Source organism: Phodopus roborovskii, unplaced genomic scaffold (genome assembly GCF_943737965.1).
Source record: "Phodopus roborovskii unplaced genomic scaffold, PHOROB, whole genome shotgun sequence".
In the NCBI taxonomy this organism is placed as follows: domain Eukaryota; kingdom Metazoa; phylum Chordata; class Mammalia; order Rodentia; family Cricetidae; genus Phodopus; species Phodopus roborovskii.
Genome location: NW_026125052.1, coordinates 11,545,427 through 11,560,466, shown reverse-complemented (window position 1 = coordinate 11,560,466; position 15,040 = coordinate 11,545,427). Strand labels below are relative to the sequence as shown.

The following is a 15,040-nucleotide window of genomic DNA, read 5'->3' as shown; positions in this document are numbered from 1 at the left end:
CTCACTCAACCACACAGCGTTAAGGCAGTGGGGTGAGTCAGAGGCAAACAGTTTGTTTCACTACTTTTTTTTTTCTGAGATAGCGTTTCTCACTGCTCACCCTGACTCACCTGGAATTCGCTATGTAGACCAGGCTAACTTCAGACTCACAGACATCAGAGTGCTGGGACTGATGGCATGTGCCACCAAACTGCTGAGACAAACATTTTGAAACCACTTGAAAATGGATGGTATCAGTTTGATGATGGATAGAGTCCTCTGCTACAATAAGATAAAAAGGCCCAGAACCAAGTCCTGGAAAACTATTTGATGTCAGAGGGAGGAAGTGATGGACAAACAGAAATCAACGAGGAAGGAGTAAGGCAAAGTGGCCCCCATCTGTAGTCCCAGCTACTAGTGGCAGGAGGCAGAGTTTCAAGGCTGGTCTGGGCAACATAGACACCTCAGAGGGAGGATGTGGGAGAGGAGAAGGAGATGGGGGAAAGGGGAGGGGGCATAGGAGGAGGAGGAAGAAGAAGAAATAATCTAGAGGTCTTGAAGAGCTATGTCCGTAAACCCAAAGATAAAGATGTTTTCAGGAATGAGTCCTACAACCCATGAGTGTCTAGGTCTTGGGGGTGAGGATAGGGCCTTAGCTGAAGCATCTACTCCCTTATAGCTAACCTTTTCCTGTCCTAGCTCCTGATGGATTTCTCCATTCTGGGTGCCCTGTCCCCTGCTGGCCATCCTGGGTACTTGCCTTTCCTGTGAATGGGTTTTTCTCCCATCCATGGCACTTAGACTCAGGGTTCAGAGGGTGGGAGAATAGGGAGTTACAGTGAGATGGGTATAGCGCCTCTAGAAGTGGATAGGACTAACTGATAGCTGCACAATAATATGAGTACTCTTAATGCCACCCCCAGGTCACCCTAAGAGCATCTCTGGGGACACTAAACACCCTTGCTGACATCCCAGACAATGTGGTGCAGGGAAGAGGCCAGAAGCAGCTGACCATTTCCACCAGTAACCGGAAGCTCCTGGAATTCGCCCTTCAGCATGTTACATATACCAGCACAGTGTACCAGCTCCACAAGGTGGACATGGGTGAGAGTCTGTCTTCTGCCTGCAAAATGCTGAGGAGGCTGGCACACAGCATCAATCCCTCTCAGAACCTTCCTCCTCCAGGAAGCCAGCAGGCTCCAAAGATTCTTCCTATGTGCCAGATTCCAAGCCTAGACACTTACCTTCCTACTTAAGGTACCCAATAGTGTCCTCTTGTTGCCACTGACCCCATGGAGTGCCTTGAGAATGGTCACTGACACTGCTTGCCTTGTGCATGGCAGACACCAAGCCAGCGTCTGTCACTGTAGCTGACACCTGAGATAACACAGAGAAGGAAAGGGTTACTGTGGCTCATGGGTTTGGAGGTTCCAGTCCATGGTGACCTGGCCCTTTTGCTATTGGCTAGTGGTGAGGAAGCGTAGTATGGGGAGCTGTATGATAGGGGGGACCCTCTCAGCTCACAGCTAGGAAGCAAACGGGAACAGAAGAGATGGGGCGGGGGCCTTGCTGCACCTTAAAGGCATGCATGCCCACAGGGACCTGAACACTTCCCATCGGACCTTAGTTCCCAAGGCCTCCATCCCCCAGTGTCATCACACTGGCCTGTACCTATACATGTGAACGTGTGCCTGTCCTGTTTCCACCTCCTGAATGCTGGGATGATAGGCATGCACCTCCAAGTAAGGTCCATGCAGCACTGGGGATCAAAGCCAGGCCTTCCTGGGTGGTACACAGACACTCTACCAACTGAGTTACATCCCCAGCCTTGTTTCTTGAGACAGGCCCTCGTGTAGCCAGGGATATCCCAAACTCCCTTATGTGGTTGTGGCTGGCTGGTCTTGAACTCTACATCTTCCTGCCCTCATTTCCCAAGTTTTGTGATAACAGGTGTGTACCACCGCACTCGGCTTATTTTTTGTTTGTTTGTATGCCTGTCCATTAGTGGAGGCAGGATCTTGTTGCATACCCTGGGCTAGCCTCAAATTCTCAACTCCTATACCTCAGCCTCCATAATGCTGGGTGAGACTACAGGCATACGTCACTATGCCTGGCTAACCTTGTCTAGTTCTGTCAGCCATTCTCTGCTGTTTTGTTTTTCCGTTTTGGTTTGTTTTCATTGTGAACTGGGGAGAGAGCCATGCCTAAGTTTTGGCAGAGGGGAAATCTAAAGCCAGTTTTAGAGCATTTCAAAGGAGCCTTGATGACTGCTCGGAAAGTTGCTCATGGCCTTTCTCGATCTTCTTTTGTGGCCCCGGGTGCTGCATTAGGACCTGTGCAGCTGAGCCTGCAGCACCTTTGGAACCCAAAGCATGACGTGTTGTCCCAGCAGCACCTGCTGATCCCAGCCACAGACACAGAGGGCAGATGGCTGGGGATCCCTGCAACTTTTACATTCATTTATTTATTTAAATTCCATTCAGTTGTTTGTTGGGGGCCTCGGACATACCACAGGGGGCATATGGAAGTCAGAGGACACCTTGTAGGAGTTGGTTCTCTCCTTCTGCTGCGTGAGTCCCAGGGATCAAACTCAGGTCACCAGATTTGGCAGCAAGCACCTTTACCTATTGAGCCATTTTGATGACCCCTCTGCCTCAGCTTCTATTGAGGAGGCAACCAGCCCAACCAGCCCAACCAGCTTGTGCATCAGTATCTTGTCCTGAGCACTCATGAAAAGAATGTACCCAGTTGTACCCAATTTCCTTTGTCTCATTACAAAAAACTCCTGGGAGAAAAATCTTGTGACCCCAAAGATAGCCCCCATTTCTATTTTTTTTTTTTTGTTTTGTTTTGTTTTTTTTTTGTTTTTGGAGACAGGGTTTCTCTGTGGCTTTGGAGCCTGTCCTGGAACTAGCTCTTGTAGACCAGGCCAGTCTTGAACTCACAGAGATCCACCTGCCTCTAACTCTCAGTGCTGGGATTAAGGGCATGCACCATCACCGCCCAGCTCTGTTTCTATTTGTATCAGTTAAAAGCATCCCTCCCTCCACCACCCCCCTTTTTGAGTAGCTTGCATAGCACAGTGATGGCGGTGGGAGTGATGAGCAAATAACAGTTTAGCTTAGTTGGTAGAGGACTGGTCTAGCATGCAGAGCCCTGAGTTTGATCCCCAGCACCACATAAAACCAGGCATAAACATGCTATGCCTAAAACCCTAGCACTTGGGAGGTGGAACCAGGAGGATTAGATGTTCTAGATTATTCTCCAAAGCTATAGGGCACATCCTCCCACCTTCAGATTTTTAAAGCATCTCCCTTCAGAAAAGGGCCCTGTGCAGTAAGGTGCAGTGGATATTGCTGTCCTGGTTTTGTCATTGGAGAATCTGGTGGAGGGACTACTTTTAGAAAGATCATGGCAGAGTCTAACTTAATCCAGATTCTTGAGTCTCCAGCCTGTTCCAGCAGCGTGTCCCTACAGCAGGTTGCCCCTGGAATGCACAGGCAGGAGCCAGGATGTCCAGCCTGCAGCACGGGTCCTCGGTCTCCTCCCATCCAGGACTCTTTCTCAGGGCAGCAGAATCGTATCAGATCTCACACTGCCTGGGTTCTTCTTACCTTTCTTTTCCTTCCAGTGAGTTTGGAGTCCAAGTCCTCAGTGGCCAAGTTTCCAGTGACCATCAACCAACCTGTTGTACCCAAGTTGTATGACCCTGGACCTGGTAAGGCTCTTGTCTTTGGGGCCTGAGGATCGCGTTAGGCTGGGTGAAGTTCAAAGCTCTTTGAATGAATGCTTGGTCCCTAGGTGGTGGAACATTTTGGGAAGGATTAGAGGTGTGGCCATTGTTGGGGGAGGTGTGTCAATGGGAGTGGGCTTTGGGGCTGCAAAAGTGCATGCCAGACCCAGTCTCACCTTCTTCTGCCCTCACTTGTGAATATGATGTAAGCTCTCAGCTACTTCTTAGTGCCACGCCTGACTGACTGTTGTCGTGTTCCCAGTCATGGTGGTCGTTGTCTTAGTTAGGGTTTCTATTGCTGTGAAGAGACATCTTGATCATGGCAAAATGTTTAATTGGGTGGCTTACAGTTCAGAAGTTTGGTCCGTTTGGGTGGCTTACAGTTCAGAAGTTTAGTCCATTTGGGTGGCTTACAGTTCAGAAGTTTAGTCTGTTTGGGTGGCTTACAGTTCAGAAGTTTGGTCCGTTGTCATCATGTGGTTGCAGGCAGACATGCTGCTGGAGATATAGCTGAGAGATGTACATCTTACACAGGCAACAGGAAGTGAACTGAGATCCTGGGTGTGGCTTGAGCATATATGAGATCTCAAAGTCCACCTCCACAGTGACACCCGTCCTCCAATAAGGTCATATCCACTGCAACAAAGCCACGCCTCCCAATAGTGTCACTCCCTGTAAGCTTATAGGGCAAATACATTCAAACTTCTACAGTCATGGGTTCACTTTCCAAAAATGTAAGCAAGCCCCCAATTAAATGATTTATGTCTTAGTTGCCCTGGCCATGGTGTCTCTTCACAGCAAAAGAAAAGTAACTAAGACAGAGGGATCACTCTTTCCTTATAATTCACTTTAATTATTTTTTAAAAATTCATTTAGTTACTTTATGTGTATTAGTGCTCTATCTGCATGTACGACTTTATGCCAGAAGAGGGCATCAGATCCAATTATAGATGGCTGTGAGCCACCACATGGGTGCCGGGAATTGGACTCAGGACCTCTGGAAGAGCATCCAGTGCTCTTAACCACTGAGCCATCTCTCCAGACGGTTTCAATTATTTTTAATGCGTGTGTGCACACCCTCACTTGTGTATGGGCCAGAGGTTGGATCTCTTTAGAGCTGGAGGTGTAGGTGATACAGGTGGTGGGAACCAAACTCTGGTCCTGGGCAAGAAGAGTGTGTGCTCCTAACTGTTAAGACATCTCTCCAGTCACCTCGGCCCTTTTTTGAGACAAGGTCTTGTGTGCCCCAGGGTGAGCTCAAACTATGTATAGAGTTGAGAATGAGAGTGTTCTTGAACTTCTGAGCTTCCTGCCTCATTTCCCCAAGTGCTGGAATTTTATGTTTGCTCCTGATTTTAAGAACATTTTAGCACTGCCATGCAGGCTGATGTGTGACAGGTGTCTGAGGGTAAGAACCTGTCTTTCTTCCTTCTATTTCCATTGATTTGTTTGTTTGTTTTTGTTTTTTCTAGACAGGGGTTCTCTGTGTAACAGCCCTAGATGTCCTGGAACTCTATCTGTAGACCAGGCTGGCCTTGATCTCACAAAGATCCACCTGCCTCTGCCTCTTCCTGGGGTCTGAACCTTTTGTCTAGAACCCCTTTCGTGACTTCTGTTATTAAGACGGAAGCAGGACACAGGGGGTTGCCAACAGACAACAGAAAATGAAGAGTCCAGAGATCAGGAAACTGGTATGGCAAAGCCAACCAGGGATGAAAAGATTTCACCAAGTTGGGTAACCTTATAATGTTGAGGGATATTTGAACACACGGTGTGAAGGTTTGTCACTGTTGTACCTCACCTGTATAGGACACCTTCTGATTGATTTAATAAAGAGCTGAATGGCCAATAGCTAGGCAGGAGAACATAGGTGGGATTTCTGGGGAGAGAGAGGAAGTTGGCAGAAGAATGTGTGTGTGTGGGGGGGAGTTCAACAGTCAAATGCAGAGGAAATCAGACTTATGGTACTGAGGGAACAAGCCACATGGCAGAACATGATTTAATGGAAACAGGTTAATTTAAGTTTTAAGAGCTAGTTGGGAAAAAGCCTACACTAAGGACTAGCTTTTATAATTAATAAAAAAAGTCTCTATGTCATTATTTGGGAGCTGGCAGTCCAAAGAAAGACTGCCAGTATACATATAATGTCTTTGTTTCCCAGTGCAGCTGACAAACTCTCCGCAGTGCTGAAAAGTCAGAGGAGAAAGAAGACATCAGATGTCAGGAGTGTAGCTCAGCTGTTGAATGTTTGCTTAGCATGCATGAGCCCCAAGTTGAATCCCTGGCCTGGTAGAAAACAAAACAAAGCAAATCCAGAGTTGGGTTTCAGCATCCACTTTTAAATTTTTCTCTAGAGAGGAAGCTCAGGAACCTGGTGACCATTGCCACCAAGACATTCCTCCGTCCTCACAAGCTTAAGATCCTGCTGCAGAGTATTCGAAAATATTACCCAGACTTAACCATGATTGTGGCCGATGACAGCAAGGAGCCCATGGAAATTAAAGATGACTATGTGGAGTATTACCTCATGCCCTTTGGGAAGGTATGTCCCCCGGGGTTCTTGTAGGTGACTTACGGGAGCTGACATCTGATTGCGGTGTGTAGGGGTAACAACAGACTTTTGTTCCCTGTAATTATGCCTAAGCTAGGCTTCCCTCTTGCCTGCTTCCCCTCCTCCCTCTTTCCCTCCCATCTTCACCCAAGGGTAGAAGAGGGAAGGATATTGTTGGTAGCAGATGTTCCCCAAATCCATATCTCCCAGCAAGTAGAAGGAAACTGAGATGAGACTTTCTACTCATTGTCTCGCTCTCTGAATCCAGAAAATCACTGTCCCTGCCACGCTTCTCTGAGATGTGGATGCTCGAGTCAGGAGTTGTCAGCCTTGTCTGAACTATGGAATCCCCACAGATTCCAACTATACCCATGGTGGGGGCAACTTGACCATTGGGAGTTCAGGAAGCCCTACCCCGCAGATGACAACTGCTGATCCCACCCCATGCCACTTGCAGGGCTGGTTTGCTGGTAGGAACCTAGCCATCTCACAGGTGACCACTAAATATGTCCTCTGGGTGGACGATGACTTTCTCTTCAACAACAAGACCAAGATTGAGGTGCTGGTGGATGTCCTGGAGAAAACTGAACTGGATGTGGTAAGGGACACTGGCTGAGCTCAGCTGGCCGCAATCTGTAGTGATGAAGAGGAATGGAGAAAGAATGGGAATGTTGGTGTCTGAGGGAGGAGAAGAGGGAAGGATGAAGCAGGAGAGGGGCTCAAAGTAGGCGCCAGAGCGGGAGAGTTCAGATTTGACTCCTCCATTGCTTTCTTTGAGCAGTTTTCTACCATACACTACAAAGTTCGCAATTGTTCTGTTTTTTAAAACAGCGTGTTTATACATCATTTCTAATTCTTTTCTTGGACTGCATGAGGCTTAAGAGAAGTGTGTTCTCTTTTGGTCACAACATTTTTTAAAATTCTCTTTTAGATTGATTTATTTTTATTTTATGTATAGAGTTGTTTTGCCTGCATCTATATCTGTGCACCATGACTGTGCGTGGTACCCACAGAGGCTGGAAGAAGATGTTACAATCCCTGGAACTGGAGTTACAGATGGGTGTGAGCTGCCATGTGGGTGCTGGACTCAGGTCCTCTGCAAGAACAAGTGCTCTTAAGCTCTGAGCCATCTCTCCACACACACACACCCCACACGTCTGTTTTAAATATAAAAATACAATTGGGCACACACCTTTATTCCCAGTACTGAGGAGGCAGAGGCAGGAGGATCTCTGTGAACTGAAGGCCAGCCTGACCTACAGAGGAAGACCCTGTTTTCAAAGACAACAACAACAAACCCTAAAGATATAAATATTGGCTGCATGTGGTAGTGCATGCCTATGATCCCAGCTCTTGGAAGGTGGAAGCAGGATGATGGGAGTTCAAGACCAGCATCAGCTACAAAGCAAGTGTGTGTGTGTGTGTGTGTGTGTGTGTGTGTGTGTATGCACATTTGTGCATATGTGCCTGCATGTGGAGATTGGTATCATTCAGTAATCCCAAGGACCCAGCACCAGTGTGGGAAAAGCTGTGGCCACGTGACAGAGTCACTGAGGGTCCTTTAGCTAGATACATAGAGTATAACTTCTCCTTTTCCTCCTCCCCCAAGACAGGTTTTCTCTGAAGCTTTGGAGCCTGCCCTGGAACTCAAACTGTAGAGCAGACTGGCCTCAAACTCACTGACATCCACCTGCCTCTGCCTCCCGAGTGCTGGGATTAAACGGGCTCCATCGAGTACAACTTCTATTATTAGAGGATGTCCAGAGAGGCTTCCTAGACGGGTGATTTCTGACCCTGCTCAGACCCAGGTTTCTGTTTGCTGACTAGGTGGGCGGCAGTGTGCAGGGAAATTCGTTCCAGTTCAAGCTGTTGTTGGAACAGAGTGAGACCGGGGACTGTCTTCACCAGAGGCACGGAGGGTTCCGGGCCCTCGATGGCTTCCCCAGATGTGTGGTAACCAGCGGTGTTGTAAACTTCTTCTTGGCTCACACAGAGCAACTCCGAAGAGTTGGTTTTGATCCCCGCCTGCAACGCGTGGCTCATTCAGGTGGGAGGCTCGGAGGGGTGATGCAGGGAGTGGGGAAGGGGTCCGCCTTGGAAACCCCGTCTTGCTATACCAGGGATCTCCTTTCCCTTTCTCCCCAGACTATGGAGCTCATGGTCCCTCCTGCCACACTTGCTTCTCTGTGTCTCCCCTAGGCTGCCTCTGCCCGTTTGAGACACCCCACTTCCTTTCCTGAAGCTCTGTCCTTTACGTTTCCAGCCCCTGCTTCACATTCTTGTCCTAGAAAGACTTCGTCACCAAAACTGCCCCTGGTGACTGCCCCTCCCCGCTGCAGCAGCTTCCACTCCAGAGCCCACATTTAATGGAACTCAATGGTCCCTCTGTCCACACTCCTAACTGAGACACAGGGTGATCTGTGTCTTCCTTTCCAACTCCAGCATTCCCTGGAGGTGCAGGGCTTGCCTGTGGTTAGGAACCAGGTGCTCTCAGGTGTGGGTGGGGAAGCCTGGCTGGCTGCAGCCCTGCCCCTCATTCCTCCTCTCTTTGCAGAGTTCTTTGTTGATGGGCTGGGGACCCTGTCGGTGGGCTCCTGCCCAGATGTGGCTGTACAGCACCAATCACGCGCACCATGGAACAATCCAGAGGTGGCTGCCATGGAGAAGTCTTACAGCACGTACCGGGCCAACACCAATGCTCAGGTCCAATTCAAGCTAGCTCTCCACTACTTCAAGAACCATCTTCAGTGCTCCACTTAAAGGTGCAAGGAACAGGAAACTCAATAAACAAAACAGATTGGCTTGGGCAACAAAAATAGTAGGACTGGCCATTAGGGATACCAAAGAAAGACTCCTAACAAGAGGAGCAGGGAGCAAACCAATCGAGGAGATATGAACAGCTCAATTACTGAGTTATTCTGTCCTGAGTTATTCTGTCCTGATCAGGGCAGTAGGAACGACAACGGTTATTAAACACAGGATGCCCTCCCATCTATGAAGCACCTGCACAGAGAACAACTCAGTTCACTCATCTGAGCTCATGATAAGGAAGATGTTGATTGGTACCCTCCATCAAGAGAATGGCTGCTGGAAGCATCAGGATGTTCAGTGGGTAGAGCCCTTGCTGCCAAGTCTGAGTTTGAGTCCTTGAGACACTCGTGGTGGAAGGGGAACAGTGACTGACATCCTGTCCTCTGACCTCCGTGGGCGTGTGGCCCTCCTTCCCACATGCCATAAATAAATGTAAAAATTCAAGTAGACAATGGCATACGCTTTTAATGACAGCACTCAGGAAGCAGAGGCAGGCAGATTTCTGGGAGTCCAAAGCCAGCCTGGTCTACGTAATGAACTCTGGGATAGCCAGAGCTACATAGAGAGACCCTGTTTCAAACACACACTCCAAGATGAAATGGTGTGCTCAGAAACATCGTTTCTAGCATCACCATTGTCCACACATTTTGTCTGGCTCTCTTGTGTAGAGTGGATCCACATGAACAGCCAGTGCCCTTGCAGCGTGGTTCAGACTGCAGTGCGGTGGTCAGGGCTACTGGCAGCTGAATGCTTCAGATGGACATCAGTACTGCAGCTGGGGTGGAGGTGGTATGAGTGCACAGCAGGGCTGGACCAGTCATACTAGGAAGCACAATGTAACTTCTTTATTCACTGTGTATTCAGGCAACATTAAATGAAAACTGACCTGACTGTGGTCCTACCACAGCCGGGGTCTATGCTGATGTCTGTGGCCCCTGGCAACACCAATGGCCACACAGGTGCCTGGGATCTTGGCTGCAACCTGTGGCCATGTTGGTTTTTGAGGGTCATGCTGATCTGGGTGGTCTGCACTGCCAGAGGCCGTGGTGACATCTGGAACCAAGCTGCTCCTAAGGGTCATATCTGGATCCGAGTACCTACTGCTACTGATGGTGGTGATGTCTGTGGCTGGTATTGCCACAGGGAGTCATAAGAACCATGCTTGTTGAAATTTGAGGGCCAGGTTGAGCTGGCCCCACCCTGAGATAGCTGGCCCTACCCCTCCCCTCCCTGGACACACAGCAGGAGAGCTGGCCCCGCCCCCCCCCAGGTGCCTCTCAGGACACCATGTGTGTGGGAGAGCTGGCTCAAAGGCATGGGCCTAGGAAAGCTGGCTCGGCCTCTTGCTTGAGCAGGGTGGTCCCAGTGGCCCAGAGAGACCAGCTCAGCTATTGGGTTGGCCCTCCCTAACATCTACCCCATCTTAGACTTAGTGGAATTCATGAAGGGAGCTGGTCCTGCAGGATATGCATGACTCAGCAACAACGTGTAAGAGAAGTTTCAGGGAGGATCCAGTGATGATGGTGTGCCAGAGGCCTTGAACCACACCACTGCAATGAACATTTGGGCGGGGGCGAAGGGCTGATTGGACAAAAAGGTGTACTGCAGCTCCCAATGCAACTAGGATGAATGAAGAAGTGTTGGGAAGACGGAGGAGAGAGGTGGGTCTTTTGTTTGTGTTGTGTTGTTTTTAAGTGATTTGGGTGGGGGTTCTGATGGGAATGTTTCACGGGTGAGGGGTGGATATGGAGGTACTGGGAGGTGAACAGGATTGCGGTGCACTATGTGAAACTCCCAAAGACCTAATAAAGAATCATATAGCTATATAACATACTGACCTGAAAAATTCTTTAACAAATCAGCTGCAAACAAAGGTAGACAGTGTACGCTTTCACTACCTCCAAGCATAACTGAAACTTAACTTGAGCCATTTCTGGTACGTTCCTGTCAGATGGCAACAAAATTTAGCTTTAGCAAATCATGAGCAGCTGACTAGCATGACAGTGGGAATCGTTCCATATACAAGTAAGCTTTACACTGTCATTGTGCCCCAGCCTTCGGTTTCGTAATGCCAACATTGCCGTCATTTAATTTTCCAAAAAGTCGAATTAAAATAGTTATTCAAAGCCAGATGTTATGGTGCACAGTTGTAATCCCAGAACCCAAAAGGCCAGCCTGGGCTATGTGAAAGCCTGCCTTTAAATGAGTGAATAGAGAGCTGAAGAGATATCTCAGTGCTTCAGAGTGATTACTACTCTTACAGAGACCTAGGTTTGGTTCCCAGTACCCACATGATGAGTCACGTCTGTCTGTAATCCCAATAACTCCAGTTCCAGGGGACTGGAACCCTCTTCCAACCTCCAAGGGCTCCTGCATACACATGGGCACATACACATATGACTGACTGGAGAAATGTTAACCAAGTAATTCTGATTTTATTTTGTTGGGATGGCCTGGCCTAGAACTCACTTTGTAGATCTGAATGGCCTCAAACTCATGGTAAACCTCCTGCCTCCATCTCTCAGTGCTGCAAGATCAGGTGTGAGCCACCATTTCTGGCTTGATTTTAAGCTTTGAAATCTTGACTTTTAAGTATGATACTTGTTCATTATAAATTTTTATATTATAATGGAATATTAAAACAGATAAATATTATAGAATATTCTAGCATAAAAATAACTCCAAAACCATGAAAATTAATGCTAATTTTAAATTTCACATTTACTTCAATTTACCCTTAAGGCAAATTTTGGACACTCTGAATACACTTACACTTTGTTTTTTGCTTTCTGAGGTAATTATTGATCAAGGCTGGTAGACAGGAGGATGAAGGGGGTGGAACACACCAGTTAGTTGTGGTTCAGGCCTTTAAGCCCAGCCTTGAAGTCACAGATCTGCCAGCCAGTGGTATACAGTGAACTTTTTTTTTTCTTTTTCAAAACAAAGCCAAAACTCAAATCAGGGGCTGGGGAAACAGCCGGGAAGCTAAAGTGCTTGCTATCCAAGCATGAGGATTGGGTTCAGATTACTGCATTGCAAAGCAAGGCATGGCTGCCAGCTTGTAACCCCAGGCATACTCACAGCAACTGTAATGGCATCCATTTTATTGGGGTTATCATTGCCATACTCAAGGACAATCTCATCTCTACTTCAAGGTCCAGAACTACTTCTCCAGGAAAAAGTCAAGATGGAGCTTTGGTAGAATTGGCTATGATCCCGTAACCCTTCATCCTTAGGAACACAGTATGTTCTAATGGGCTGTGAAACATTCCAGTCAACTCAAAGGCTTTCAGGAAGTCCCTGAAACTCACCAGACACACAAGGCCCCTCCTTCCCAAGTATATATAAGCTGTATGGACTGCTGCACTCTTGGACAAGCTGAGCTGCCTGAAACAGACATTCTCTAACTGTAGAGGGTGTACAGGGGGCTCTAGGTTTGTGGCTTTTGTGGCATGGTGAGCTTTCGTGCTGCAGCTCTTCTGAGCCATTTTTGCTCTTACGGTAACTCCTCACCATTACTTGGGTAAGTAACCCCAATAAAACTCATTGGTTCACCACCCTGGACTTGGTGGTATCCTTATTTTGGTTTGTCACTGGTTCCCTAATTAGGGTGAGTAGACATTTGTTCACATCTTCCCAAAGGTAGTGTCACATAACAGGGTGATATTAAGGGTCTCTGAGCACAAAACGGAACCATTTCTTCCTTTGGGTACTCCTTTGTCCACAGCAAGTGATTCAGTGACCCAATTCTGGTAAGACACCAGCCACATTTAAAGACTAGCAAGCCCCAGAGCCTATTCTGAAAATCCCCAGCCATACCAAATGGAGTGAACGAATGGGTGAAAAAAAACTGAACCCCAGTCATAGACAAGGGAAGCATCCCTTCATGCCATCCACCACCGGAGGATGCAGGAAAGGGGGTTTCAGTTGAGCTGAGATTAAGCTAAGAAAGAAGGTAGAGAGAATGCAAAGGATAAACCAGAGCAGGGAGCAGTGGGGATAGAAGGGTGGAGTCACTGTCACCCTTGTAAACACAGAAGGAACTGTCACTTATACCCTGTAGGGATATGAGCCTGCCCTACAGCAGCTCTTGAGAAACCATGGAGGCCAGTTGTGATGACTGACAATGCCTTTGATCTCTGATCATAGTGAGTTGGGAGGCAGGGGAACTACACAGTGAAACCCTGGAGAGGAAGAATGGAAAGGGGAGAGAGAATGACTGTGCTAATGTGTCCTCTATGAGTCATGGAACCCCTTTCTTTGTGGGGGGAGCAGCTCCGTCTATGTAGCCCTAGCTGTCCTGGAACTCACAGAGATCATTCTGCCTGTGCCCCCAGAGTGCTGGGGTTAAAGGCGTGCACCATCATGTCCAGCTCACAGGGCCTTTGTAAGAATGAAATAAGCAGGCAAACTGAGGTCTGGAACTGTCTGGTGTTCAGGCTCAACCTTGAAGGAAGCTAACTCCCTAACAAGCTCAAGATAGAATTTCTTTATTTCTCAAAACAGACAACCTTTGGTGTTTCTTCTGATAATATGCAAGAGTTAACAAACTTTTTTTCTTTTCCATTTATTTATTTAAGACAGGCTTTCTCTGTGTAGCCCTGGCTGTCCTGAAACTCCCTCGAACTCAAGAGATCCACCTGCCTCTGCCTCCACCCAGCTACAAAAGTTCTTATGCATTCACTCCCCAGAGACAACTGTCAAACTGTTGCCAACAGAGATTTTTGGTCTTGGGCTAACCATGTTCTTGATGGCATGCAGGGAATTCATATTTTATATGGCGGAGGAACTTATCAGAAGGGTAATGAATAACTCATAGCACTAGAAGTGGGTGGACAAAACAAGCTCAGGAAAGTGGCCAAGAAGCCAAGGGACTGAGCCAACCAAGAACCCAGCAAGACCAGTTTGATTGGCATGTCACCTAAGGAACAGGAGGACATGGAATGGATGCCCTACTGCCCTGAGGTCAATGGATGTCATGGACACTACAGGAATTGGACCCTGTTCTAAAATCTCTGGCTTCTGGGCCTCAGTCTCTGGATCCTAAATCCAGTCCTGTTTTTAAAAAAAAAAAAAAAAAACTCTTGTAAGCATTGTTTATTTTGCCAATTCTCACTGCATTATAATAAACAATATATAGTCAAGAGCCTCCTGGTACAGATGGATGTCCACTAGCATACAGGGAAATTGCTGAGTCAAATGAGACGTAAACTGTTGCTAGACTGTCCTGTAGAAACACATTTAGAGTCAGGGAAACACAGAGAGCCCCGTGAAGTGTCTCTTTCTTTCTTTTTTTTTTTTTTTTGGGGGGGGGGGGGGTTCTGGATCTACTTCGGAAGAAGTTTCCGCAGTCCGGGCTTTAGAAGCGCAGAACTGGAAGCCCCGGACCATCGGTGAGTACGGATAAATTGCACTGCTCGGAGCGCCGGCTGCCGCAACCAGGTGGGGCGCTCTCTCCAGTACCCCGGGTTTGCATCCCAGTGCGTCCGGGGTTTGAACGGCTGTGCCACCATGAGCTAGTCCGCGTCCTTCTCCGTTGGGCCAAAGCGCCCTCGCCACCGTCCTCCTAATAAAAACACAGTAAACAAGTGGAAAGCACAGCCTGAGTGAGCCGAACCTGCTGCCCGGTCCCAGGCGCTTTCTCCAGACTCCTCGCCACTGCCCAGGACTCGGAGGCAAGGGCCGGCCGCGACCCCTGGAGGAGCACCGGAAGCAGTGACACTCGGGCCCAGGAACGTTTGGAACTCATAGGGACGTGGGGATCCTGTAGGTTCTGTTTACCCGCCATGGTGGCCATTGGCCAAGGGGCCCAAGCCAAGCGTAGCGAAGCTTAGGAAAGGTTGCCCAACGTCATGTGGCTTGAGAAAGCTGCCGGGCGCATAAAGCCGCCAGCAGGTCCCATGGTGTAATGGTTAGCACTCTGGACTTTGAATCCAGCGATCCGAGTTCAAATCTCGGTGGGACCT

The 15,040-nt window shown here is 48.2% G+C and overlaps 1 protein-coding gene and 1 non-coding gene across 2 annotated transcripts in view; both read left to right on the top strand.

The window, feature by feature from the left end:
• Positions 1-9,150, top strand: part of B4galnt2 (beta-1,4-N-acetyl-galactosaminyltransferase 2) — a 36,043-nt gene extending 26,893 nt beyond the window's left edge. Inside the window, exons 6-11 of the mRNA XM_051182768.1 lie at positions 903-1,083; positions 3,611-3,697; positions 6,067-6,254; positions 6,721-6,861; positions 8,091-8,310; positions 8,818-9,150. Coding sequence (XP_051038725.1) covers positions 903-1,083; positions 3,611-3,697; positions 6,067-6,254; positions 6,721-6,861; positions 8,091-8,310; positions 8,818-9,023 — 1,023 coding nt within the window. The 3' untranslated portion in view covers positions 9,024-9,150. The remainder of the gene's footprint in view (positions 1-902; positions 1,084-3,610; positions 3,698-6,066; positions 6,255-6,720; positions 6,862-8,090; positions 8,311-8,817) is intronic.
• Positions 9,151-14,968: 5,818 nt separating this feature from the next.
• On the top strand, positions 14,969-15,040 carry Trnaq-uug (transfer RNA glutamine (anticodon UUG)). The gene has a single exon. It is a non-coding gene; the product is annotated as a tRNA-Gln (tRNA).